Below are 26,271 nucleotides of genomic sequence, written 5' to 3'. Positions count from 1 at the left end.
GTCCGCGGAAGTGTTACTGCCGGGCCGCGAAATAGCTGTGAGTTTATCGTAATATTTGCAGAATTATAAATATATAAACATATTTTATCAAAAAAAATTCAATTATTTTTTTTATTTTAATTTAATTTTATACCAGTCATATTATTTCATCCAAAACATACAACATAAATCAAAATTGTTTAGCATAAGGTCTCAGCCTCTCGTGCGCAGATAAAGTTACAGGTGGTGCGCCAATAGGAAGTGGAGCACATGAGACAACCGTTTAATCGCAGACTGTTATGTTTGTGGGGGAATGGCAGTGCATACATTATTTGAGATATATTTCGAACTCGGACTTCATTTTAAGGACATTGCGGCCAGGGGTGTAGAGCATGGATGTATAATAAGAACTGGATACAGCGTGGGAGGCCGGGCCTCATTCATTCCTATGAGAGCTGCTCATTGGCACATGATGATAAAATGGCCCAACTTTTGAGAGAGCGAAACGTCACAGATTACCCGGCATGCCTGAGAAGTACCCGTATGTGCGCTCATAGCGCATGCGCAACTTTAACCAAAATGCTCGTTCACTTCAAGCACGTCAATTTGCGTACATGTAACAGCACCGCGCGTTCATGACAGCATGGTAATGATTTTTTATTATGATGGATTTTATATTAAAGAGGCGGCAGTTAGCAGCTAGCGGCTAGCTAGTAATTATGCTAATGTCCACATCAATCGTTACTTATATTACGCTGTAACAGGATCTAGTGATATCCAAGCAACAGAGCTTCATTTAGCAGGAAAGAATTATTGCACTGTATACGTATATGTACATATATATATATATATATATATATATATATATATATATATATATATATATATATATATATACAGTGCAATAAGCTTATTAGTGCAATAAGAAGCTACAGGGACGTTAATCTAACGTCGGTGATATTAACTTTATTTAATACAACATTTACGGTACAAGATGTAATCATACAGCCCATGTAGTATAATAATGAATTACAGCAAACATGTGCAATATATCCATTATTACAGCTCCGTGGGATGGCAGTAAGACGATATGGGTCCGTTCTTATTGTGCATCCATGGGTAAAGATAAACGCAACTCACATTGGTTTCTCAAACCGCATCTCTGTAAACTACGTGTATTGTATTCACTGAATTTCACTCTCTGTCTTCAACGGCTCGTTGTAGCTCCAGCCCCCACCACTGCAGGCGTGTGTGTAGAGGCGTGTGTAGGCGTGTGTAGAGGTGTCACACCTCTGCACACACACACATCGAACGGCCCGATTATTCCCCATATTACTCGTTGTATGAAGGAAATGTCAGTTCAGAACTGTTTCCTACAGTTATTTTATCTTATCCCTTTCTTTCAAGAGGAGGGTCCCGTTAGGGCCCCTCCAAAATACTTGATGTTCCATCTACACAGAGTTGGACTCAGTTAGACAACTACCACAAATACAATGAAGTACTTTATTGTTGGACTCAGTACTAGTTGGACTTCTACCACAAGTAGGATGAAGTTATTTTACTGTGTACTTTTTCAGTTATTCTCTGTCAAACTCCTGTGGCAGAAAATAGTTTTATCTCTCATAAAATATGGCAGAAAACATGCAGTTTGACAGAGGATTAAAACCAACCTGATCTCACCAGAATGCGTGACTCCACCACGACTCCTTAACACCGCATTGCGTGGTGGAGTCACGAAATGTGTTACATTTACGTGTCGGCACCACGCAAACAACGCCAATGTAAAGTGAATGAGGCTCTTTTGTCGTTGTGCACACACGCATTTCTACAACGTCCAGCAGTGAACTTTTTATTCTATAAAACGTTTTTTAAATCTACTTTATAGCTTGTAGTAACTCACAGGAGGCTTGTTTTCTTTTAAAACAATTTTTTTTAATTTTTCGTCAGAATGTATTATGGTGCATTATTGGCCAAATTTGTGTTCTCAAAAAACAGTGCATTGTGTGTAATACAACTGTGATTTTTATTAAATTATTTATTTTTTAAGGAAGGCCAGAGCTTCCGCTGTGTCAAATACAGTAGATTGTTCCCTTTAGTTTACGTTATTCAAAAGACAATTCCTATTTGATCAATAAAGGGGTATTGTAGGCCAATATTAGTCTTTTAAAAAATATATAATGATGATAATGATGGTGAAAACCACTCCCCCCACATCAGAATGACGATGGCTACTGATTGTATTTTAAATGCTTTTTGTTTAATAGCAATAATAATCATTTTTATTATAACAACAATAAACCAGAAGAAGATTCAGCTAGCCTCCGGCCTTCCGGTCAACGTTTTTAGCTGGATAGCATTTATAGTTTATACAGCTAAATGACATTAGCTGTCACCGGCACAGTTGGATAGTGGAGGTGCGTGCTAGAAAAATAAGTTTAAATGCATGTATTTGCACATGTGTTGTAAAGACAGTCTTCAACATAGAGTTTTAATAGTGGCTGATGCATCGGTGATGGAGTGGAACAAAAATGTGGAACTGGAGTTTTTCCACAGGATTTGACTGGCCACCCAATGTCCCACTCTGAATCAGAAATACTTAATTGATCTCCGGGGGAAATTGGGATTGTTACATTGTAGAATTTAAATATATAGTAGAAGATATAAGAAAAACAAGTATGTAAAATTATGTGCATAATATAACAATATGCACAGTATAAATGCATAATGTATGCCAGAGTATTGCTCAGATTAATTATTATTGCATATAGAGTATTGCACAGATGTTACTGTTATTCTAAATAATCCTAATCATGTTTTTATTTTTCCTGTTTTACAGCTTCATTACAACACTTAATATCTCCAACACACACATATCCACACACACACACACATATAAAACCAACGGCACTTTTAAGAGCCACTCTCTCTCTCACTGTCTCTCTTTCTATCACTCTCTCTTTTAATCACTCACCTGTCTTTCTCTCACTCTCCATTTTGTGTATTGTTTGTATTATTTGTATGCCATGTCCCTCAACCCTGAAGTGAGGATCTTTGAGGATCCCAATGAGGCCACGGTGCACATGGCATCATTGATTAGCGAGGCTCATCTCCATGAAGCCAGGGTGAGGCTTTTCATGATAAGCAAATACCCAAGTCTGTAATATAATCATTGCTATTGCTTTTTATTGATGTAATGTAAAGGGTCAGTTAGACCTTTTTATGCAACAGTTAAATAATTGCTCAAATATAAGTGCTGCTGTCTTGTGTTGTATTACAACTTTGTTGTTGATCTCAACCTCTGAAAAAATATAGGCTGCCATGGCCACTGAGACTCCTGCCATCCCTCCGAAAAAGAAACGAAAAAGCAGGAAGAGACCTCTTTCTAATCCAGTGGTCACACGCAGACGTGAGAGACAACGGGAAACACAACGCTCCGAATCAGGTTTGTTCTTTACTATATCATGATTTCTAAGTCTAAGAATAAAGATAATTCATAACAAAGTTATTTTGGTGTACACAGTATGAAATTATGTAATTTGAAGATATCTCTTGACAAATCTGTTGCGATGTTTACAAATTTTTCAAATTAAATCAAGATATTTTAAGAGCCTGTGACTGATAATCCTTGCTTGTGTTGTATTTTTTTTAAATGTGTACCTCGATTTGGATAAAATTATGCTAAATGTAAATTGTCATTGTGATGCTGTGGTAATATGTTCTTAGTTTCATTACCTGCAGTCCTTACAGAGCATTTTCATATTACAATTAATTGGTGTAATTTTAGATTGATTGAAGGGTTAAGAAAAAATGACTGTCTCTGCAGCTTCACAAGCCAGAAGAGACGATCCTGTGCATGAGGAAGGCCTTCAGCTAGAACAGGGGTCGGCAACCCGCGGCCCTTTAAGCCCCCCCCCCCCCCTCTGGCTTCCTTGAGCTTAGACAAAAATAAGAAGGAAATAAAATAAAAGTATTTGTAGAACTATTTATATTTTGTTGCATGGTTGAAAATGTTTGGTATCTTGTATTTTGAGGTGATACTGTGACACATAAATAAAAAACATAACGGTTTTAATTAGGTCAACTAAAATATGCGTCATATCCTGCTACGGTCTTGCGCGAGCGCCTTTTCCTGCGGGTGAATAACCTGACCCCCGGCTCGATGAGCGAACTATGGATAAATCAAAGAAAAGTACCGGAGGAACACAGGAATTAAATTCTGTGTGGACAGAGTTATATGCTTTCACAGCAAACGATGCTGGTTTACCGGTATGTTTGATGTGTAGAGAGAAGTTGTCAACGGTGCTGCAGTCTTTACGTATCGAGGAACAACAAGGGAGAGGAAGACAGCTGACAATTTTCAGTCATAATTCAATGGGGTATGTAATTTATTTCAGAAAACACTTTTTGTTATATTCCATGGAATGCTCTTAACGTCCCGATAGCAATGAATATATTAAATGCTTTGACAATAAATATATACAAAAATTAATCTCTGGAAGCCGTAGCGCTGTAAAAAGCACGGCATTTTAGCCGGCCCGGCTAAAATGATTGGATGGCCTACCTGCCTGTCAGCCTTCCATCTGGCACAAATTTATCTCGTGGCCTCATTGATGATGCGCGTTCGTGTGTGTTGGAGGAGGGACTCTGTAAGAAAGTCTGAAGGACGAGGCATATTTTTTCCGGTTGTGTATTTTCAAATACTCGCGCACTCGAGCTGGTTTCGCCATTCTTACCTACCCTACCTTTAACTCTTTTTAGGGTGCAGCTATATGTTTTATTTATTTCAAAGTGGGCACATTTTAATAATATTTTTTTTTCCTTCAAATGTGCAGAGGACTCCCCAAGTGCTGTGTTTAATTTATTTTAAAGTAGGCCTGTGTATTATTTTTAATTCTCCTTATAGGAGTTATTTGTTTCTTATTAGAGGTTAACAGTTTTATATAATGTAATAAATAGCTTAATACATGCAAAAAACCCCGTAGTCTTTGTCTGATATAGGCCTAACAATAAATACAACTTTATTAGCTATCAAGCTATGAAATATGTTTTGCGGCTCCAGACAAAAAAATGTTTTGGAAAAAGGAGCAAAATGGCTCTTTTGGTCAAAAAGGTTGCAGACCCCTGAGCTAGAACATCGAGAGTTTGGTAGTCTTGGTGAGTATATTGATTATAACAGCAGTTGACTGGCACTACAGTTTTTCCCAATGTTTCCATTTTTATACTCATCTAGTTAATCATAATAAAGTATTGAGTATTGACTGTTTCATGACAAGTGAATGCATATTTGGTATAAGTATCACTTGCTAATATTGCTTTGGATGCATGATGATTCATAGCATGTTGCTATTATTAGTCCGCATATATTTTTCCAACTCAAAAGTGGTTCAGTATACTACCATCTGATACTGGTACTATCCATCATACCAGTTTTAGGGTGGCGGCTTAACAGCTGTTTTATTTTTTAGAAACACATCTCCAAGAGTTAAGGGACACCCTAACTGCAGTCCAGGTTCCGGAGGCAACAGACGGAACGGTTTCTGCCTGGGCACAAAGGCATCTTCTCACAGATGTGAGAATGAAAACGGCTAGGCCAATGCTTTTTAATGCTAATCTCTCAGCTGAGAGAATAGCCATTCAGAAGTGCCACAGATGCTGTGCAGAAGAAGCGGCTATCAGGTGCCTGGACTGTGTTCCACTGGACATGGAGTTCCTCTGTGCAACCTGTGACATTGAGGCCCACAAGAGGAATATCTTCCATGACAGAGAGGCTGTGTTCAATGGATCTCTGGAGCCCATTCCCCCTACAACTGCTGTGGTGGATGAAAATGGCCAGCCTCAGTTTTGTGAACAAAGTATGTAAAGATTAACATTACATTACAATGTCCCATTATAGTGTAGTTCCCATAATTAAGTGTGAATGGGAAGTGTACATAGCTGATTGAAAAAAGTATGATTGGTTTTGACTAGGGCTGCAAGATATGTGGAAATGATGCAACATTTTATTGAATATCTTGATAATCTGGAGAATTAAGGAAAAACTGTAAATACACCCTTCCTAACTTATTTTCTATATTGCAGTATGTCAACTGCCTGTTCCTACTCCAAGGTCAATATGTGAATGCTCTGATGACGTCACAGTTACTCCTTGGAAGCATATTTCTGTGGTCACCATCAACGGTATGTTGTTCTGAAAGCCCTTCTTTTTATCTACGGCAGAGTTTTACCACTTTGTGCAATGCAAAGATTTTTATCACCTGGTCATTTTCAGACAACACCCAAATGCCATTTCAAATAGCTAATACATCATATATGCACATCTATGTATTAAATACAATATGTTAAGGCAAACTCACAGTTTGATTACCGAAATACCTTTACTTTGTCCATTTGTTCACAGGACGATACAATTTCTGCTTGCTTCGGAAATCCTGTCCATCCTGCTCTGCAGAATGGACTCCTGAGGTTAAAGACCTGCTTTTGTATCGGTACTGGCCAGCTAGCACCAGCTGCCAGACGCTTTACAAATATGATGTGTTCACCTCATTCGAGGAGGACACATGAAGGTGACAGAACCAGCCATGTCCAGGCAGGCATTTCTGAAAATGTTGGAGAACAGATCTGTTCAAGCTAGACGGGTAAATCTGCCTGAATCACACGGAAACATACAAAAAACAATATCCTATTACTGTATACCATATCATTAATTGTTGGCATTTCTTTAAAAACAATTACTAATCCATAAAATTAAAATCAATATACAGACAGGTAGTATCTGTGCTGATACATCTCAGCGAAGCTTCTTCGAGTTTTGCTTCTGTCAGTACAAACAAGAGGTTATGTGCCAGGTCCATCACTTTGTTGTCCAGCATGTTCTCCAGACATGTTGGCTGTCCGCTGTGATGGAAACCACAAGCATTACCGGTTTTCCAAGTCAAAAGGTATTAATGAAAATAATAAAGAACACACCGCTAATACAAATAGTAGCCCTTGGGGTTGTGTTTGAGTAGCCATAACAGACATTAAAACAAATCATAGTAATGTAGTGCTTTGTGATTTTTATTATTGACTTGTATGTTAACTTATCATGGACAGGACTGAGGAGTCGCCAATCTATGAGGGCTTGTTCCTGGCCAAGGACGAGGAAGTCGCAACATTTGTTGCCCTTATCAGAGGCAACATGAAAAGTATACGTTTTTTTTCTTATTATGATAGTTGCAGTTACACCTGTGGTGTTTTTTTTTATATATGTCAAAACTTGTGTGTAATAAACTGACTTTATAGGGAAATGACAGTGCCGTCTGTGGTACTGCCAAATTCACTGCTGGCAGAGAGATGTCAAAAAAGTCTGGTGCCCAGATAGACGAGGAGGGCATTCAAGTGGCAGTTTGCAGGTATGTATTTGTAAGTGTGCCTGTGTGTGTATATGTGTTTGGTTCTTGAGTCTGGTCTCATTATTTCAGTTTTAATAGCAATCCAAGTCTAAGTCTTTGTAAGAATTGGAAGCATTAAACACTTTTGATTGTGGAGCGGAATTGATCCATCATTCGTAGCATCCAAGTGATATTTGTTGTTATAGCCACCTAGATGACAGAGATGAGTGCTTAAGCCAGGCCTTGCTGTGTCAGTTTATTATTAACAACTAGATTTTCTTCTGATTAATCAGACATGGGTTTCTCTTACGAGGACTGAACCACTTCCGTGGAGAAATATACGCGTACCCAATGTTTCTCTAAAAAGAGATGTCCAAGAAGGCAAATGTTGACTTCTTCTGTATGGATGTAACATGCAGGTAATCCTCACTGTCATATTGCACATCCACAACAATGTTTAAAATGTTCTATGCCTCAGCAGTCATTTAAGATGATATTGACATTGTTGTCATTTCAATTAAAAGTTTATCTTTGTAACACTCAATCACAAAATGCTGCTCCTGCTTCTTAGGTACTGGCCATACCTTAACAAAATAGCCGAGGGATTACCAGAGCTTCTGCCGTTGACAGAAATGAGGCCATTTCTTAGCGTGATGCATGCTAAAGGCCATACAGCAAAATGCGAGGTATATAACACCTTTAATGCAAAGGACTTTTAAATGTTGTGCATGGCATGCCTTATTGGATATCAAACACTTCTAAAGAAATGCTACATAACACTACTTGCGCTGTGTTGCAGCTGAGATGGGGTGGCAGAAGTCAGGACGGAGCAGGAAACACAGTGGGAGAGGAAGTAGAGCAGGTATGTTATTAATGGCATTATTGTAACTGTATGGATACAAGAAGTCTTAATAGAAAGCAGTACAAATATGTATGTGTCATCTCAGTGACAAGCCTGTTGATTAGTTTAAAGCATATCCTTTATGTCTGAGTTCAAATGAAAGATAGGCAGTTCATATGTTCAGCAACACTAAATGCATGCATATTGTAGGAAGTCAGTACACAAGTTTTCTCTTAAACCATCCAGTTCAAGATCTATGATGTGTAGGTAATATTGTTATGTGATGTCGACTGAACATTAATTGTAACATTCATTATAGGTGAACAGCTTTCTCTCCAGGGCAGCTCTGGTCACAAAATACATGACAAAAGCAGGTTGGTATTAACACTACACACTGTGATAAGGCAGCCCTGATAAGTATTTTACAGAGAGTTCCCTCCTTAAAAACATTATTGGTGTATTACTTTACTGTAATTACCAGTTCAACAACCTTTTAACGATTGGGTTTAGTCATGTCTATCAGGTTTCTCAATCAGTATTGCCTTTTTGATGTGAATACTTACTTTTTTTGTTTGTGGATATATTTTTGTCTTTTTTAGGAAGAGTGAACATGCTCACTCAACAGGCCATGGGTTGGAACAGAAGGAAGAGGGACAACCTTCATCAAGTTTTAGCCCACAGATATGTCAAAGTAAGGGCAAATTAGAATTGTCTTCTCATCTGATATTACATATTTATGAAGGATGTCTGCAATGTAACCTCATAGCTATATACATTATGTTCTTCCTTATCCACACTTCCTCTTGCAAGTCAGATGGTGTCATGGAATGTTTCAACTGTTCTTCTGAAGGTCTTGTACTGAAAACTGGTGTTCTTTGCATTATGGTGTTGCATGGTGCTTTTCGCTGACATTTTCTTTTTTTGGTAAAGATCACAGAGAGGGCAAAGGTGGAAGCTGCCAGCTTCAGCGACTTCAAAAAGGAGCACAACCTTGATCAGGAGACCATACAGCAGCGGGTGTATGATGTCAGGCAATGGGCAGTCACAGGTAAGACATACCACAGGTTTTCCATATATACATCTGTTAATTACTGTACGTTTAGACACACAATATAAGTTGGCTATATGTTGAAACTGAGACTGTCACTGATTGTATCTCTTCTCCAATTGTTTTTTTGCAACTATTTAGAGAGTCTACTCCCCAGGGTGTACTGAAGGACTGAGGGTGGATATTGAGAACATCACCGTCACTCTTTTGCGCAGGAAGCAAGATCTGTATCGTCAGCATGGTTTGTTGTCAAACGTAGTTATTGAAATTACACTTCAAAAACATTCTGGCACCATGACACAGTTGTGTGTCCATTTCACTTTGCAGACAGCAACCAGGCAAGGCAAAGAAAGAGGAAGAGAATGAGAGAGCTGAAGAAGAAGCTTCGCGAAAAAGTTGTGCAATACAACACAGGAGTGCATGAAGAACAGATTGACGAGGAGTTGGCTTGCAGTCTGACAGAGGGCTACATCCTACCATGGGAGAGGCATGCATTTGGCAGGATAATTGCTAGTTTGGCTTGTTTTTTTAGTCTATACCAAAATATGACAGTTTATCGTGGGGCAGAAAAAGCAATGGTGATACCTGCAAATATATAATATTTGTTATTAGTTTACATTATAGAGAACCAATGCTATCGCTACAAAGATTTGTGTCTCAGAAATGAAAATCATTCTGTAATATAATTTATGAATAAATATTCCTTGTCCACTACTCCATTCCTTTCCTCAACCTAAAGGCAACACCTTCAGGTTGAAGAGGTCTGTCTTTGACCAGGTAATGCTGGTCAGACGTTTGGAGGAGGAGCAGAGCATCCTGGTGAAAGAGATGTCGCAGTACATCATGTTCCTTCTGAAGGAAGTGGAAGCACTCAGAGGACAGACTTTGGAGGGCATCAAAACCAGCAGTAAGTCTGAGATCTTAAAATTGGAATATCTTCAACACATTGCATGTCTTACATAAGTAGAACACATCTGTCACTGTGTCAGGCCGAAGTGAAATAGTAAATTACTGAAACTATTCATTATCAAGATCATAATCGATTATTTTCTGTCTATTGACTAATTGTTAAGCACTATCAAACATTAATCAACATATCCCATTTGGCACCCAATATATAGTAACATCCTTCAGTTTAAGATGGATTTACCTATTTTGTAGTGTGTTTACATATGCAGCATTGTACAATGCAAAGAGATTTGCCATTGTCATGGTTTGTTTACATTGAGCCCTTTTTCTGTGTGATTCTCCCTCTACAGATTTTGGTGACCTGACAGAGGATGCTGCACATGGGCTCAAGAGTGTCCTCAGTCGTTGGTGGCACTTCCTCAGAAGCCAACACAAACAGGCTGTACATGCGTACAGCGGTGTAGCCGCTTTGGAATGCCATGATCTTCAATTACAGCAGGACATTGAGGAGTCGGATGACAATGACTACACTAGCCCTGAGTCTGAGGAAGAAGACCTGTAAAGATTTCTGCCAAGCAACACAGAGGCACTGGAGAGCTCTTTCACAAGCGACGTGTCACATCCACACGCTGGCGCACGCCATAATAATGACAAAACACACTTAAAGCCATACCAAATAAAGACATTATAAAACACTATATATGAGAACAATATGAAACTATGCACTTGTTTCGCCCGACTGAGTTCATAGTAATGTGAAAATGTGTTTATATTCTGTACTTCCGTTTATTTAAAGCGCTTTGACTTGCTGATGTGTATGAAAATAAATTGCCTTGCCTTTATATTAAACTGCCTCTTATTACTCAAACAAGTGCTATACAATGGTTGTTTTCTGGTCACTGCATTTTGTCATTCGTTTATTATTAACTATTAATGTGAATACATTGTAAATAGAGTTCATACATTAACATAATTCTTTATTAGTAACGTGCATAATGCAGGGTAAATACCAACACATTCTCACTCCCAACTCGTACTTCTAATGTTGTATTATTTTCTAAACCACACAGTGTTATTTACTCAACAATAACACACAATTATTCTTGTGTTTATTTATTTGTTTGATTGTATAATGTCGGACTTCTGGAGTCCGTCAGGACCGAGGGTCGGAGCAGCTCATAGTAGTTGCTTTAGAGAATTTTACACCCGGAAGTAAGTATTCTCTCTTCTTTGCTTGACAAACCCAGCGCCGTATAGACTGAGAGTTATGTCATCTCCGTTCACTCCAATGGACCACTTTTTTACAGCAATGGCGGATCGTGGAGCCTCTCAATTGTTCCCCGGAAGTTAGCGCCAAGGCTAGCAGAGCTGTAGAGTTGCATCATAATAGACCGTTCGTGACGGACTTTTAAAGGTAAGAAGAAGCTTAAAGATTTATATTGCGGATATTATCAGTACATCTGATTCAAATTAACATGTGTATTAAAGGATGTCAGTGGATTATCCCTAAATTAGTAGATTTAGGGAACGTTTACAGATAACAGATTAAGCTAGGATACCATACCATAGTACCATACACTATACCATAGTGGTTGAATACACAGTATTAGGAAACACTTTATACTTACTGGACATGTTATACTCATTATATACTGTATATAAAATATGACCAAGAAAGTGAGACAACTTTATAGAAATTCATATCACATCTGTTACTGATGCCATTTGTCATACTTTGTTAAACTCACAAATAATAAAGTTCCATAACTTCAGTTGGGAACAAAGACCACACCTTATCTCCCCAAGGCAATTTCCCATCCAATAGGTGTGCTATATAGGTGTGTATAACCCTGTCTCCTGTCTGTTACTCCCTCTTTCAGCACAAGAACCAGAGGGGGATTCAATGGAGCCTGAATACCTGCATTGAGACCCTCACCCTGCACCCTGAGTCTCAACTCTCAGTGTTTTTCAAGCCTTTCCCTGTTTTTTTGTATTAAACAAAACATTAAGCTTTCCCAATGGTGTGTTTTTCGTTTTGTGAAAAAGTGCAAATGCAGTGTTTGTATACAATAACCTAACCTCACATATTATTTTGCTGTTGGTCATGAAATTGCTCCTGCTGACTTGTGCCAGCCATTTTTTCCTCCGCTCTGTGTCAGTGGGGAAGCCGTACATTCGTACTCCTTTCTCAGAGCGATTTGAGCATCCCCAGGCGCAGCACAGCAAACCATGGTGGCGACTAGGAGGCAGCACAGCAAACCAGGACAACACGGAGGAAAAGGCACAGACAAACTGCATGATATGCTATTCAATGTTTATTGAATTCCATGTATTTGCAATGGATGTTCCTAAAACAACACATTTAACATCATCATCATCATCATGCTGCTGCTGCTGCTGCTGCTGCTAGTCCTTTGATAGTCACCTGTCGGTCTCCTGTCCTTTCTGAAAGCCATAAAGATGACATTAGTCATTTAGATAACTTGTGTCCTCAATTACCATGGAATTACTGAAACTACCATGAATTTAAGAAAATGGTAGAAATGAATCTAATCTGAATTTTGATGCATTCCTTTAGATCCCCTCCCTCTAAATATATCAATAAACATTAGAAAGTGATGCTCCTGACTACTATACAAGTTTAAGAAGATAATATTGGTTTGAAAGAATTCAAAGCTATAAATAAACAGCAACAGGCTCTTTAACCAAGGCACTGTTAGCCTAACATGTAAACTAGTTGTTCACACTAATCCTAATATTATCACTTAATATTAGCAAATTCTATTTTATTTTTTAAAACATATTGATGTAAATACATACACATATCGATTTGTTGTATAAATATTGCAAATCAAAACCTTTATTCACTAATAATTACCAAAAGTCGAAGTTCTATCTCCTGTTATCAATGCATTCACATTGCCCGCCATGAACTTCCGGGGAACGATTCTCGTCTGCATGAACCACGTGACGATAACCGTTTTTGGACTTCCGCTGTCGTAACTCTTCTATCTATACGGCGCTGGACAAACCCATCCATGGACAAACTCCGTGATAGTCCTCAAGCTCTGTGATTGGATGTTGGAGTGGCAGTGCGCAGAGCGTCCAACAGCACTTTGAAATGGAATGGAACCACGGCACATGGTCCAAAACTGGAGTCGGACGGGTCCACACCCTCCCCCACCCCGTCACCAGAACTACACATGCTGGCTATTGTGTGTTTCGCACATAGGTTCCGCATGTTCTATGGCACGTCTCTACTGGGAATTGTAGTTTTAAAAGACGTTTTTGTATTTCCCATAATAAGAAGTTGCCAGTATTAAACTGTGTACACCCGTAGAGGTTTAAGGGATACGAAACACAGTGGTGTTATCACATTTAAAACATATAATTAATAAATGGGTGAAAACTGCTTGTGCCCATAATGGGCAGCATTAGTATACCCACATGACAGCTAAAGTCAGAAGAGCTTTATTTAACAGCTGGTCTTATGTCTGTGACCCCTCCTGTTGTCCATTGATTAAGCAATCAATATGATTGCGATTCTATTACACAAACTATCATTGTAATCAACAATATCGTAAAATAATTTCATAATGTGGGCTAATTTGCTCCCAAACCTACGCTTTCTGCTTGAGTTAATCTCCGTCAGAAAGTAGTTCCTAGAAAGTAGTTCCCATGGTAACGATAGCCGATCAAACACTCCTGCTACCCCGCTTACAGTTATTGATATAATTATACTAAATAATATATTATTAACCAATTTATTGAAAACAATTTATTGAAAACAATTCTTGAATTAGGCTATTTAAATATCTGAGTAATCACTGTGTGGGATTAGCGGAACAAATCAAATCAGGCTGTCCATGGTGCTGAAACATTTTGGGTTCAGAATGAAGGTGGATGTTCATGCTGCCATTAAAAGTGCAATTCTTGAAACAGCTTGTTAGAATATGACATAGATATATGTATATTGTATATGACTTATATTATTACTGTGCACCACATTGTCTATGTAAGTAGCTGCGACTACTAACTGTGTTCATTGGTTAGCTGCTGTACCACATGATTGATGATGTCACTACCTAGGGTATAAGACCGTTGGAAGTCACGCCCCTTCTCTGTCTGTCCTCAAGCCTCTTGAGATGTGTGCCTAAAATAAATAACGCCGTGATGAATGGCTAAACTTGAACGACTGAGATTATTCACCTTTCTGCTGCAGGAGACAAAAGGTTTAAGTCTAAATCTGCTAACAGGTTATGGGCCCAGATAACGACGAATGATTCTCAAGTTCGGGAGTACGCGCTAAGAGTGCTAGTTAGCAGCCGCGTGTTAAAGCTAAGTTTAGCAGGGAAGCTAAAGCTAAGCTAACAGGGCGCTAAGCTGAGCTACCGGGAGCGACAACACAGAAAGACATGGCAAACTCCCACAGAAGTAAATGGCCCTCGTTCAACGGGAACGCAGAGGAATACGAGCTCTGGGAGGAAAGGATGCTGTGCTGTATGCATGGAGTAGGATTGAAAGAAACGATCCTACGAGCACCTACGGGAGACCGGACCGCGGAGGAGCGGATCGCGGACGAGAAGCTGAACGAGGACGCATATTGTGCGTTGGCTCCACTTCTCGATAATACTAGTCTTGGACTTATATTCAAAGACACTAAGGACCAAGGCCGAGAAAGTCTCAAAGTTTTGAGAGAACACTTTATCGGTAGAGGCAGACCACGGATTGTAACTCTGTACACGACGTTAACCGCGCTGAAGAAGACGGTCAACGAGACGATGACGAAGTATATTATCCGAGCGGAACAGATCATCACGGCACTCAGGAACGCTGGCGAAGCACCGAGTGAAGGATTGATGATGGCGATGGTAATGCGTGGTTTACCAGAGAAATACAAGCTGTTCACATTACTTGTGACACACGGAGATACGGAGCTGACGTTGGGACAGTTCAAGGCGAAGCTAAGGAACTTTAAGGCCGCAGAAGACACAGATTCAGCCTCGGACGTGATGGACGAACGAGTGCTGAAGGACCAGGCGACGCCGGGGAAAAAGCTTGCCAAACGTTTCCCCCGAGCCGAGGAAGGTGAGCGCAACGGGCTGGTGTGTTGGCGATGCGGAGAGACGGGCCACCGGAAAGAGGAATGCACCAAGAGAGCGTGGTGCAGTCATTGCAAGAGCAATGGGCACACGGACAACGCGTGCACAAAGAAGAATCGTCAACAAGATGGCGCCCGGAGGGCACACGCACAAGATGGCGGCGGACATCGGACCGGTGGTGGACATGCTGCGGGACGAGACGACTGCACCTTCAAGGTGCAAACAGGAGGTGCCAGCCTACTGGGACAGCAGATGCGGACCCACCAGAAGGGATTGCTTGTCGACACGGGAGCGTCGTCGCACATAATCAACGACGAGAGAAAGTTCCGGCGTTTCGACACCAACTTCAAGCCGGAGACCCACTCCATGGAATTAGCTGACGGGAGGCGTACTTTCGGAGTGGCACGAGCCAGAGGAGAAGCACAGGTGTGTTTGGTTGACAGCGAGGGACGACGGCGTAATGTGACCTTAAAGAACGCATTATACATCCCATCGTACCCCCAGGAACTTTTCTCCGTGAAGTCTGCAACCACCAACGGTGCTAAGGTATTCTTTAAAGAGGGTAATGATGTACTAGTATCACCTAATGGTTTGAGGTTTAATATTTATGTCCATAAGAGGATGTACTATTTACCAACCGAGTGTGATGATGATATGTGTCATGTCAGCCATGATATTCAAACATGGCATGAGATCATGGGGCACTGCAATTACGAAGACGTTTTAAAGTTGCAGGAGGTTACCGAAGGCATGCATATCAAGGGTACTAAGTGTAAACCTGCTAAAGAATGTACAGTATGTATTGAGGGGAAGTTTACACAAACAAGGAACAGGGATCCGACAGACAAGGTTAAATCACCACTTGAGCTGGTGAATACGGATCTAGTTGGTCCAATGAACAATGTGTCCATTGATGGCTTTAAGTATTTACAGTCATTCACTGATGTGTACACAGGGGCAGTGTTCGTTTACTTCCTGAAAGCAAAGAGCGATACACCTCAAGCCACTGAGAATTATCTGGCTGATGTGGCTCCCTATGGGACGGTAAAATGCATCAGGTCGGATAATGGAACTGAGTTCACCAGTAAGCAGTTCAAAACGCTACTGAGGAAGAACAAGATAAGGCACGAGACGTCTTGTCCCTATTCACCTCACCAGAACGGTACTGCTGAAAGGGAAGGGCGCACTCTCTTTGAGATGGCCAGGTGTATGCTCATTGACAGTGAGCTACCTAAGAGTCTCTGGCATTATGCTATCCAAGAAGCAGCGCATACGAGGAACCGGTGTTTTAATAAGCACACGGGCACTACAACATACTCAGCACTGTCCGGGAAAAAGTGCAATTTGGCTAGCATGCAAACATTTGGTGCAGTGTGCTATGCGTACCAGCAGGACAGGGGGAAGCTAGATTCTAGGTGTGAAAAGGGGCGTTTTGTCGGGCATGACAAGGGCAGTCCCGCCTACCTAATCTACTACCCCGACAGGGAGAGAGTGCAGAAACACAGGTTGGTGAAGTTTGTCACTAAGACAACTTGTGAGAGCGAGACTCAGACACAGCTGTTAGAGCTGGACCTGGAGAGAGACTCTGAGGGAGAGGTAGAGACCACACAGCCTGGTGTTGTACTGACTGACGGTCCACAGTCTGCACGAGAGGATGATGGCGAGGAGCACTCTAGGGTGACGCCACATGCCTCAGACAGTGTGAGATATCCCAGGAGGGAGCGTAAAGCCCCGGGGTACCTTAAAGACTATGCTCAGGGAGAGACTGAGGAGGACGACAGTACACTCATCAGTGTAGACTATTGCTACAAAGCAATTTGTGGTGTACCTCTGACTTTTAAAGAGGCCATGACATCCACTGAATCTGGAAAATGGGGTAAAGCGATGGATGAGGAAATCAAGTCCCTTGAGGACAACCATACGTTTACCCTGACTGAATTGCCAGAAGGCAGGAAAGCAGTGGGAGGTAGATGGGTCTACTCAATTAAAGGGGACATTGACGGAAACGACAAACACAAGGCTAGGTTTGTAGCAAAAGGCTATAGTCAGCGGGCAGGAATAGATTATGGTGAAACGTTTTCACCAACAGCGAACCTGACTAGCATACGGGTGCTAATGCAGAAGGCAGCCCAAGAGGATTTGATCTTGCATCAAATGGATGTAAAAACCGCTTATCTCCATGCTCCCATCGATCGGGATATTTACATGGAACAACCTGAGGGGTATGTAAAGGAGGGAGAAAAGCTTGTCTGTAAGCTGGAGAAGTCGATCTATGGCTTAAAGCAATCTGGGCGTAACTGGAACGAGATGTTGCACAAATGCTTAACGGATGACTATTTCACCCAGAACCAGGCAGACCATTGCATTTATGCAAAAGAATCTAAAGAAGCAAAAGTAATTATTGCTATCTGGGTTGATGACCTTATCATCGCAGCAAGCAACATCGAGTGTCTAGAGAAAGTAAAAAGCATGCTTTCTAACAAATTCAAGATGAAGGATTTGGGGAGGGTAAAGCACTTTTTGGGGATGGATTTCAACCAGTCGAATGACTGCGTTACAGTATCGCAAAGTAAATATGTTTCAAAGATACTGGAACGTTTTGATATGAGCGAGTGTAGGGTGAGAGAGACACCTTGTGATCAAAAGTTGGACTACACCGAAGACGCGCCCAAGATGGCAGATGTGACGATGTACAGAGAGGCTGTCGGCAGCCTTATCTACCTGACGACCTGTACACGTCCAGACTTGTGTTTTGTGGTAGGAAAACTATCACAGAATTTTGCGGAACCTTCAGATGAACATTGGGTTACCGTGAAACATGTGTTGCGTTATCTCAGGGGGACCTCAGATAAACAGCTCTGTTTCAAAAAGAGCAGCGAGCAACTGGGTCTAGTGGCATATAGTGACGCTGACTGGGCTGCAGATACAGGCGACAGACGCAGTACGACAGGGTATTGTGTGGGCTTGACCAAAGACAGTTCACTTGTCTCTTGGAGAAGCAAGAAACAACCCACAGTAGCATTGTCGACATGCGAGGCTGAGTACATGGCGCTTGCTTTAACAATACAAGAGTGTATCTACTTGGAGCAGCTGCTGGCAGGTATGGATACCTATGTGTACAGGAAGACAGTCATCAATGAGGACAATCAGGGGACGATGGCATTAGTCAGGAATCCGGTGTGTAGGCAAAGGTGTAAACACGTGGACATCAAGTACCACTTCATCAGGTCTACCATAAGGGAAGAAAAGATGTCTTTGATTTATTGCCCTACGGACGACATGGTAGCAGATGTCATGACTAAACCTGTGTCCAAAATAAAACTGAAAAAGTTTGCAGTTGCTATGTTTGGTGCATAAAAAAAAAAAAATGTGTTGAAGAAATCCACATTGGAGTGTACCATGTATTCCATTTGTTTTGTTATAAATATGAACAGATGTACAGAAGCACATAAGTAATAAGTGGGAGTGTTAGAATATGACATAGATATATGTATATTGTATATGACTTATATTATTACTGTGCACCACATTGTCTATGTAAGTAGCTGCGACTACTAACTGTGTTCATTGGTTAGCTGCTGTACCACATGATTGATGATGTCACTACCTAGGGTATAAGACCGTTGGAAGTCACGCCCCTTCTCTGTCTGTCCTCAAGCCTCTTGAGATATGTGCCTAAAATAAATAACGCCGTGATGAATGGCTAAACTTGAACGACTGAGATTATTCACCTTTCTGCTGCAGGAGACAAAAGGTTTAAGTCTAAATCTGCAAACACAGCTCTCCATGAACTCCATGCCGGACTTTTTTGCAGGTGGTGCTTTGGTGTTCGCGGGTAGGACTACGTTATCGGAAGAGCTTTCCTCCAGTGACCGTTTCATGGCGTGTCCCGGACGTATAACAGTGTAACGGCAATGTGTCGCTAAACGTCGCTATGGAAACCACACGATGTAGGCTCATGGAAGTAGTTTCGGTAGGCTAGTGGCGTGTGTAGGCCACTGGATACTTTATGATTAGGCACGTTCTATTTGATCGTTGTTTGATCGTGGAATCAAACACGCCTATTGACCAATCAGAGAGCTTGCTCAAACCTATGTGTTATAGAATAAGCCTTGAAACATGCACTTGTCAAGGTTCAGAGGCAAATTTTGCAAATATGGCAGTAGCCATAAATGGGTGAAAATTGCTTGTGCCCATAATGGGCAGCATTAGTATATCCACATGCCAGCTAAGGTCAGAAGAGCTTTATTTAACAGCTGGTCTTATGTCTGTGACCCCTCCTGTTGTTCATTGATAAGCCTGAAACATGCATTTGTCAAGGTTCAGAGGCACATTTTGCAAATATGGCAGTAGCCGTCGATCATCTTAAAATAAGATATACTTTCAGTGGTGGCTGGTGGAAAATATTTTTGGTGGGGCTATGGACATGGTGACAAAACCATACTAGGGCATTTAAAATCAGGAGACTAAATACGAACATTGTGTGTGTGTGTGTGTGTGTGTGTGTGTGTGTGTGTGTGTGTGTGTGTGTGTGTGTGTGTGTGTGTGTGTGTGTGTGAGTGTGTCATGCTTGCCAACCCTCCCAATTTTCGCGGGAGACTCCCGCATTTCTCCCGATTTCTGACAAAATCAGATTTACTCACGACTGTTTCCACTCGGACTTTATTACAGCTACACCATTGTTTGGTTTCCATGGTAGCGCGTCTCTTTAGCAGCACGCGCGCAACTCAAAGTCTGAGAGGGTGAGGAAGATGAAAACTGAACAAGAATCGACAACTCGACCCTCTGATCACTCCTTTCCTGTAAAATACAGGTCCAGCCCATACATATGCTCCATGGTGCCACAGGCATTGCCCTTACAACTACAATAAGCATGTAAATGTTAATCTACAGCTCCGGCGATCCACTAGCACCGGAGTCTACACCTGCACACAACTACTGTAGCGTCACCTTGGATACGAGTCCAAACAACTCACAGACACACAGGCCAGGGCGCTGAAAGGGCGCCCTTTGAGCATCAGATCTGACGATGCTGATTGGCTGAAATTATGTTTCGGCGGCATAGTTTACAGATAGCAACAGTCAGCTTGTTGGCTGCTGCTGCTCTGGCTGAGGGCTCCATTCTACCGCCCGGACGAGAGAGGGTAATGATACACGCTGCGGCCAGCCAGGAAACATGTGACTTATCAGTAACTTTAGACATCGTAAAACAATTTTAAACAAGATTTTATTGTAGATTATACATTTTACTGATACCAACTATATAATATTTACCTTGTTCTTTAAAAATACAAATAAAAAATATATATTTTTGGGAAATATATATTTTTATTTATTTTAAATTTTTAATGACAATCAAACATGTGGGAAGAGGGGGAGCGGCGCCCCTAGCGCCCCTATGGGCCGGCCGCCACTGTATACTTTATTGATCCCAAGCGGGGCCATTTTTTCATTACAGCAGCATAGGGTTGCCAACTGTCCCGTAAAATACGGGATTGTCCCGTTTTTGGAAACGTAAGTACCTGTCCCGTAATGAACTGATACGGGACGCACCTTGTCCCGTATTTTGGGGTGGTGGAAGAATGACCGCTCGTTATGGTGATTCTCAGTCATTCGCTCTCTTGAGGACTGCGTGCGCACCTCTCAGAGCCACACACACACAAGCAGGGGGGGCTATCTTGAGCTGTGGGAGCAGCAGCATGCACGCTCAGCTCATTGGTCAATACTCATAGTCATGCAGCAGAGGAGCCAATCACTATAACGTATCGTATCTTAGCAACCGTTTCACCTCCATGCTGCTCGTCCTGCCCAACATGGAAGATGCTGCCGACGACAAGCACAAACAAAACTACCTCCTCAGAGTCCGAAAGTGATGCAAAAAACAACTTTTCTCCTCCTCCTCCGCCGAAGAAAAAGACGAAAAGAAAGAGTTACTACAGAACTGAGTGGGAAAAAGAATACGTGTGGCTAGAAAGCGTAAGGGACGATGTGCACAAGGCAAATTGTACTGTCTGCCGCCGACAATTTTCAGTTAGTCACGGAGGACTAACTGACGTTAAACAACATGCTGCAGGTGAAAACCACATGAAAACAGAGAAGCAAAGGAGAAGCCAGGGAGCCTTGACACAGTTCCTCGTTCGTCCAGCAACTCCAGAGGCTAACTTGGTATGTCAAATAAGGATGTTAATTTTGTATATGAATTTAAATTAAACCTACATTTACAAACATTTTGTGTGGTCAATTTCATACTGCTAAATGTTCAATGTAATTAAGTACCCCAACACTGATACACTGTGATATTTTTTAAACAATATATGATCAACTTAATCATATAATGATGCAAGTAGATGTAATGACTAATATTTATTCATAATCAGAGGTGGTAGAGTAGCCAAAAGTGTACTCAAGTAAGAGTATTGTTGTTTTAAAACAATATTACTCAAGTAAAAGTAAGAAGTATTTTTCATTAAAACTACTATTCACCTCCGGAGACCCAGAAATTAATTGTGTCCACTATAGAGGACACCAAGGGAAAGGAAGGACTGAAGGATGGAGGGAGGAGTGAAGGGAGGTCAGAAGGAGCTAGGGAAAGAAGGAAGGAAGGAGGAAAGATTGAAGGAAGGAAATAAGCAAGTAAGGTAGGAAGGAAGGAGTGGAAGATGGAAAGAAGTAAGGAGGGAAAGAAGGAAAGAGGGGGAAGGATGGAAGTAAAGAAGGAATGAATGAAGTACAGATTTAAGAAAGGAAAGAAGCAAGGAGGGAGGGAAGGAATATATATATATATATATATATATATATATATATATATATATATATTGTATTCAAGAGGTGGGTAGAGCAGCCAACCGTATTCTTATTTTAGAACAATATTACTTAAGTAAAAGTAAAAAGTATTTTTCATTAAAACTACTCTTCAAAGTACAATTTATCCAAAAAGCTACTCAAGTAAATGTAACTCATTACTACCCACCTCTGTTCATAATAAAAAATAATGCATACTATATACAACCTATACACACTCAAACAGCTAGTATATACATGTGTAATACATATCAGGTAGTATTTGATATTATATATAATATTATATTACAATGATTATATGTATAGTGATATTTTCTTTTTCTTTTACAGGTAACTGCTGCTGAGGTAGCCCATGTTTATCACACGGTCAAACATAATTTGAGCTATAACTCATCTGATTGTGCATTCAAATTGACCCTGCAAACACTAAGTGACTCCTCAATCGCAAAAAAGATGTCGTGTGGGAAGACAAAAGCTGAGGCAGTGGTCACTGATGTCCTGGCACCAAAGGCAGTTGAAGAGGTACTCAGCCATTTGAAGAGTGAAGTGAAGCCGCTCCAGTTTTCTCTACAAACTGATGCCTCAAATAGAGGCAATCGTAAGATGTTTCCCTTGGCTGTGCAGTTTTTCACTCCAGAGAAGGGCATTGTTAAAAGGCTGATCGACTTTGTTGAAAATGCAGATGAGTCTGCTGCAGGGATAGCCAGTTCAATCCAAAGTTCTCTGGACAAAATGGGTCTAACTTTGGATCATGTGTCTGCATTCAGTGCAGACAATGCAAATGTCAATTATGGCATCCATAACTCTGTCTTCACAAAATTGAAGGAGTCCAACAGCGAGATCCTCCGTGGCAACTGCCATGCACATGTGGTCCATAACACCGTGAAACATGCCTTGGATAAGCTGTCAATTGATGTGGAAAATATTGTCCTGAAGGTGTACGGTCACTTTTCCATCTCTGCCAAAAGGAGAGAGACCCTGAAGGAGTTCTGTGAGTTTCTGGATGTAGAGTTCCATGACATTCTGCGCCATGTGGTGACCAGATGGCTGTCACTCAACCCTGCAATCAGCCGCTTGTTGGAGAACTGGACTGCGCTGAAGTCATATTTCATCAGCCTCGGTGATGAATGTCCAAGGCGGCTGCGAGAGTTGCTGAGGTTGCCTGAAGATGCAGCTGGGGTTGAAGAGGAGGCTGATCTTGCAGAGGTGTATCTCCTCTTCTGCAACAATGTCCTGATGCTTTTTGAAGAGTCGGTCAAAAAACTGGAGAGGGATGCCACCACATCTGCTGACCTATATGCCATCATGGACTCTTTTCTGAGAAAACTAATCAAGAGAAGAGATGATCAGTTCTATGGCTACCTCACCAAACAAAAGCTTCGGCGTCTCATTCCATCTGAAGCTAACCTTGCCAGGGAAGAGTTTACAGCCTTCTTAAACACTGCCATCACTTATCTGCAGAAGTGGTTCACATTCTCTCAGGAAAACTGGCTCTTTTACCTGCAGCCACTCTGTCTGACATCTGGGAACATCTCATATGAAGACATGGAAAAGATCATTGAGAAGCTACACCTAGTTGCCAGGTATGTAACTCACACACTGTACCACTTTGTACTTATTCCCTTTATACTGGCATATTATGCACACCACTTTTGTCTTGTATTAATAAAAAACAAAATTATACATAAATACTTCTCATCATACAAATCATGTCTTATTTAAATGCAAACAAATGCACGGGGCTTTTATGTGTTGTTTTTAATATAACATTTTATCAAATGAATTCAACAAGTGTCTCAGTAGTTTTTAATAATGCTACTGAACTGAATTCCAGTTTCATCTCTATTCGCAGGCTCAACCTCTCCATGGATGAGCTCTTTGATGAGTGTGTTACGGCAAACAGCCTCCTCGATCACCTCACAAAGTCAAAGGATGATTGGGAGCTGAAGGGAACAGCTGAGAGGTGGGTAGCAGTTCTCAGGGGCCGGGCAGCTGACCTTCCAAACATTCTGGCTGTGGTGTCCTTTGTCCTCAGCATCCCTTCCTCTACTGGGTACGTGGAGAGGGTCTTTTCTTTGATGAAAAATAAATGGTCAGATGTGCGGAACAGATGCTCTGTTGAACTAATTAAGAGTGAGCTGATTGTCACTCTCAATTATGAAGAGTCTTGCTCAGAGTTTTACACTGCATCTCTGGTGGATAGACAACTCCTTGCTGCTGCAAAAGGCCAACAAAAATACAAGTGGAAGAAATAGGGTTGTGTGACATCGTCTCTGGTTGTTCCATAGGCAGTTTTGGGGTTTGCCAATAGTATTTTTTTTCTGCTTTAATGTGCACGTGCACACACACACACACACACACACACACACACACACACACACACACACACACACACACACACACACACACACACACACACACACACACACACACACACACACACACACAGGTGGTGTGTTTTTCTTTAGTTTACGATTTTGCACTAATCTACTTTTTTCTTTCAAAGAGGCCAAATATGTTTGCACTACATCTCAAACACACTGTTTTTTGTTCAGAAGGTGTATATTTATGTTTTTTATTCAGAAGGTGTGTTTTGCACTAATCTATTTTTTCTTTCAAAGAGGCCAAATATGTTTGCACTACATCTCAAACACACAGTTTTTTGTTCAGAAGGTTTATATTTATGTGTTTTGTTCAGAAGGTGTATATTTATGTTTTTGTTCAGAAGGTGTGTTTTGCACTGATTTATTTAGTTATTTAAAGACAACTGTTTTGCACATTTGAAAAAATAAATGATTGAACGATAATCTGTTTCTCATGTCTCATGTCTATAACCTAACTATAACCTCACACTTTGGGTGTTTGACACAAAATTTAGACTGGAATTGAGGGGTTTAACCCAAAAATGGGGGGTTTTGCCGCGCTGCCAAGATGTGTCCCTTATTTGAAACTCTGGGAGTTGGCAACCCTACAGCAGCATGTGTAACAGTTGGAAATATGCAGTGGTATTTATTTGGAAATCATTAAGTATAATCACACAAATTCTATGTTTTATATAAACAAGGTCAGAGATAAAAAAGGTCAGAGATTAAAAACTTGGGTCGCACACAGCAAAATCGGTAGTGTTAATTTGAGTTAAAATATCTGGTGTTAACTATTCAGAGTTAACAAGTGTTGATTTGAGAGTTATTTTAACACTCAAAGTGCTGAAAAGGCTCTGTAGGTGGTGTTATTTCAAGGTGTCAATACCCAACACTCATTTGGAGTTAAATTCTACATCCGGTTTTTGCGCGCTCTTGGGCATGAAGAAGTCAGATCGTGTGGACTCCAGATCGATGAGGACGGTTGACAAGGTAAGAGAACCACCATACATATCAGTTTAAGGCTTCTATTATTTATATCCTTATTCAATAGTTTAGCCTAAACTATTTTTTAATAAGTGGGGTACGTTATTAATCTAAAGAATACTAAATGTGGCCAATGCAGGATTGCATACCAAACTGTGTTGAAGGCGGTGATTCATTAGCCTTAATAAAGCTCACCATCTTCCACAAGGTAATATTGTACTACAGTGAAAATAAATGTGTATTATATAAGTGCTTAACACTGCATTTAATGTTTTAAAAGAAATGCTAGCCAGTGTTTTATGCCCATCGAATGAAAAGGGGAGGGGGTGTCTCTTTACATTTACGTTATTTCTCTTTACGTTACAAGTAGCAGCAGACACTGACCAGACCTACAGCAGCATCTTCGTTCATCCTTCCTACAGGGCATTCTTAGAGGTAAGTAAGGCATTTAACATTTGACATTATTATAATACATGATGTTGTTAATTAATAATCAATTACAATGTTATAATAAACTAATTATGAACGTTTATAATCTCCCGCCAGTTCGATGCTAACATGCTAAGCTAACGGATTAGCTAGTTATAGTAATACTCACTCATTATAGAAGTAAGTTCAATTATTATAATGCATGAAATTATTATAATACATGATGTTGTTAATTAATAATCAATCACAATGTTATAATAAACTAATTATGAACGTTTATAATCTCCCGCCAGTTCGATGCTAACATGCTAAGCTAACGGATTAGCTAGTTATAGTAATACTCACTCATTATAGTAGTAAGTTCAATTATTATAATGCATGAAATTATTATAATACATGATGTTGTTAATTAATAATCAATCACAATGTTATAATAAACTAATTA

At 40.6% G+C, this 26,271-nt stretch overlaps 2 protein-coding genes and 1 long non-coding RNA gene across 14 annotated transcripts; all 3 read left to right on the top strand.

Moving 5' to 3' along the window:
• The first annotated feature begins 553 nt into the window (after window positions 1-553).
• On the top strand, window positions 554-10,996 carry LOC307039615 (uncharacterized protein). 12 transcript variants are annotated; one of them, XM_079681853.1, is made up of 15 exons: window positions 1,483-3,101; window positions 3,292-3,421; window positions 3,803-5,831; window positions 6,058-6,156; window positions 6,377-7,370; window positions 7,643-7,768; window positions 7,921-8,035; window positions 8,149-8,211; window positions 8,510-8,564; window positions 8,790-8,881; window positions 9,121-9,238; window positions 9,380-9,479; window positions 9,566-9,725; window positions 9,978-10,145; window positions 10,498-10,996. In XM_079681853.1, the coding sequence occupies exons 6-12, from the start codon at window positions 7,719-7,721 to the stop codon at window positions 9,403-9,405; spliced, it is 519 nt and encodes a 172-aa protein (XP_079537979.1). In that variant the 5' UTR covers window positions 1,483-3,101; window positions 3,292-3,421; window positions 3,803-5,831; window positions 6,058-6,156; window positions 6,377-7,370; window positions 7,643-7,718; the 3' UTR covers window positions 9,406-9,479; window positions 9,566-9,725; window positions 9,978-10,145; window positions 10,498-10,996. The 12 variants fall into 12 exon arrangements, with proteins under 12 accessions (XP_079537980.1, XP_079537987.1, XP_079537986.1 ...); XM_079681861.1 differs by lacking the exons at window positions 7,643-7,768; window positions 7,921-8,035; window positions 8,149-8,211; ... (3 more) ...; window positions 9,978-10,145; window positions 10,498-10,996 and having other exon boundaries at window positions 1,454-3,101; window positions 5,445-5,831; window positions 6,377-6,614; ... (1 more) ...; window positions 7,261-7,370; window positions 8,790-8,867; XM_079681854.1 differs by lacking the exons at window positions 7,643-7,768; window positions 7,921-8,035; window positions 8,149-8,211; ... (3 more) ...; window positions 9,978-10,145; window positions 10,498-10,996 and adding an exon at window positions 554-625 and having other exon boundaries at window positions 2,816-3,101; window positions 5,445-5,831; window positions 8,790-8,867.
• Window positions 10,997-11,443: 447 nt separating this feature from the next.
• LOC307041971 lies at window positions 11,444-12,161 on the top strand. Its single transcript, XR_013808958.1, has 2 exons — window positions 11,444-11,561; window positions 12,028-12,161. It is a non-coding gene; the product is annotated as an uncharacterized lncRNA (long non-coding RNA).
• Window positions 12,162-20,699: 8,538 nt separating this feature from the next.
• On the top strand, window positions 20,700-25,014 carry LOC307039279 (uncharacterized protein). The gene is made up of 3 exons (XM_079681166.1): window positions 20,700-21,414; window positions 22,381-23,633; window positions 23,903-25,014. The coding sequence occupies exons 1-3, from the start codon at window positions 21,070-21,072 to the stop codon at window positions 24,303-24,305; spliced, it is 2,001 nt and encodes a 666-aa protein (XP_079537292.1). The 5' UTR covers window positions 20,700-21,069; the 3' UTR covers window positions 24,306-25,014.
• The last annotated feature ends 1,257 nt before the right edge of the window (window positions 25,015-26,271 follow it).

The sequence above is a fragment of the Notothenia rossii genome, assembly GCF_949606895.1.
Source record: "Notothenia rossii genome assembly, chromosome: 5".
NCBI lineage: Eukaryota > Metazoa > Chordata > Actinopteri > Perciformes > Nototheniidae > Notothenia > Notothenia rossii.
Note: the sequence above shows the minus strand (reverse complement) of the source record. Positions and strands in the feature narration are given on the sequence as shown.

Coding starts and splice junctions, on each gene's coding strand:
- LOC307039615 (XM_079681854.1), top strand. CDS start 3,003: ATGTCCCTCAACCCTGAAGTGAGGATCTTTGAGGATCCCAATGAGGCC. Junction 3,422..5,444: donor AACACAACGCTCCGAATCAG/GTTTGTTCTTTA, acceptor TTTATTTTTTAG/AAACACATCTCCAAGAGTTA. Junction 5,832..6,057: donor GCCTCAGTTTTGTGAACAAA/GTATGTAAAGAT, acceptor TCTATATTGCAG/TATGTCAACTGCCTGTTCCT.
- LOC307039279 (XM_079681166.1), top strand. CDS start 21,070: ATGCTGCCGACGACAAGCACAAACAAAACTACCTCCTCAGAGTCCGAA. Junction 21,415..22,380: donor CAACTCCAGAGGCTAACTTG/GTATGTCAAATA, acceptor TTTCTTTTACAG/GTAACTGCTGCTGAGGTAGC. Junction 23,634..23,902: donor AAGCTACACCTAGTTGCCAG/GTATGTAACTCA, acceptor CTCTATTCGCAG/GCTCAACCTCTCCATGGATG.